Genomic DNA, 1,821 nt, shown 5'->3' with positions numbered 1-1,821 from the left:
TTGTTTTGCGTAAATACGGAGCTCGGTCTGTTAGCAACGGTCGCTCAAAACGCGAACCTGAGGCGCTCGTCTATCATTTTTGATCTTACCATGGCTCTCGCCAACACCTTCACGACCAAGCAAGTCTGCAGCTACTTTTTTACTGCCAGCTTGGCGACTTCCAGTCGGCCACCATGAAGCTTCAAGACGACAACGTCACGCTTCTCGATGTGCGCGATATCTTTGATGCGCTCATCGAGAAGCATTCCGTTGTGAAAAAGTATCTTGCTGCCGACGCAAATATTATTAAGGACGTGGACGTCGAGCGAGCGTGCGTTGTAGCCCTGTCAGGCGCCGTGGACGAGCTGACGAACGACCAGGAGCTGATGTTGCAGCCATTTGAGACGGTACCCGCAATTACGACACCGGACACCAGGCACGGACGCCCACAGGGCTTTGCCGACAGAGTCTTGGCGACTAGAAAAAAGCGGCGCGGTGCAAAGAAGGTATTTGATGGTGTGCTTTTCATCCCGCCGACGTCAAACACCGTGGAGCGTCTTTTTAGTGTGGCGAAACATACTCTTTCCCACCATCGCCAGCGTATGCTGCCTATTCACCTTGAAACCGTGTTGTTCCTGAAGATGAATCGGCCTTTCTGGGACGCAAACACTGTAGCAGCTATCGTGAACGCAAAGTAATGTGCAGTGCTGTACATCTAATTAGTTAATTTTCCAATACACTACTATTGATGTCAATTATTTATTTCTTAAGTTGTAGTTTTTGTAGCAATAGCTTATTTTGGCATGGACCTTCAATATGATTGCAATTGTATTATCGGAATGCCTGACCACAGGTACGATTCATCTCCTCTCTAGCCTGCTTGGGCTGCTTGAACTGCGCGCTTACTTGGCCGTGCTTGCATCCCAGCCGCCAGGGCCGCATCGTTCGGATCACCGCGTCACTCGTCAGTCACTCCGGCCACTTCTGCACGAAGCCAGCGACGAAGATGCTACGCGAGTCGTCGGCGCTCTGTCTATTCAGATCGAAACACTGGGTCGTGTCACTGTTGGAATGCAGCTTGCGTCTCCGGTTCGCGGCAAACGACGCATGCGCAAAGAGTTTCAAGAAGATCGCGGTCTCACTGAGATAGTCAACTCCGTGATTCCAGATTTCAGATTCCAGATTTCAGCGCTGTGGCCGCTTCTTGTACCGTCGAAGACGAGCTAGCGACACTCCGCTCTCTGCTTCATTCCGCTCAAGAGACTGTCGAAGTTTGGCTCGAGAAGGAGACCTTGCGTCGAGGGAGCACTCAGAGCGCTTGCAGCTCGGCTCGTAAGAAGCTTGAACTTACCCAAAACGAAGTTAAGTGTCTGCGTATCTATGAACGCTCTCTGCTGGTGGAATTGGATGCTTTCAATACCCAAGTCGATGGTCACAACGAAGTATACCAGCGTCTGGAGAATCGTGTTCGCATGGCTGACGAGGAGTACAATCATCTCATACAATCCTTTAAGCGTCAGAAAGAAATCTTCAAGACCACTGTGGCCGCCAACACTAACCCAGTCCGTCGCCTGCACGCCCTGTTTGCTAATTTTGACGTTGCCGATGATTCGGCAAATGCTCATCTCAAATGACGGAACGAGGATCTTCGAGAGCAAGTCAAGTGTCTAGCTAATGCCAACAAGACTCTCCGCGCACACGTAAACCTGGAAGAGATGGATCTCGATGTCTTGGTGCTTGTCATCGAAGGTTCGTCACATCTTTGTCTACTTTTCAGCAGCTTTCCAGGTATGCTGACTCATGTTTGCTGACTCATTTATCTGGGATCCCAACTGGCGAGTT

At 50.4% G+C, this 1,821-nt stretch overlaps 1 protein-coding gene across 1 annotated transcript; it reads right to left on the bottom strand.

Moving 5' to 3' along the window:
- Positions 1-948: 948 nt before the first annotated feature.
- Positions 949-1,604, bottom strand: PITG_15996 (uncharacterized protein; the record flags this gene model as incomplete). Its single annotated transcript, XM_002897734.1, has 2 exons — positions 949-1,120; positions 1,483-1,604. 2 exons carry the CDS (start codon positions 1,602-1,604, stop codon positions 949-951), a joined length of 294 nt encoding a protein of 97 aa, XP_002897780.1.
- Between the last annotated feature and the right edge of the window lie 217 nt (positions 1,605-1,821).

Source organism: Phytophthora infestans, genomic scaffold, assembly GCF_000142945.1.
Source record: "Phytophthora infestans T30-4 supercont1.41 genomic scaffold, whole genome shotgun sequence".
Classification (NCBI taxonomy): domain Eukaryota; phylum Oomycota; class Peronosporomycetes; order Peronosporales; family Peronosporaceae; genus Phytophthora; species Phytophthora infestans.
This window is presented reverse-complemented; position numbering and strand designations above follow the sequence as displayed.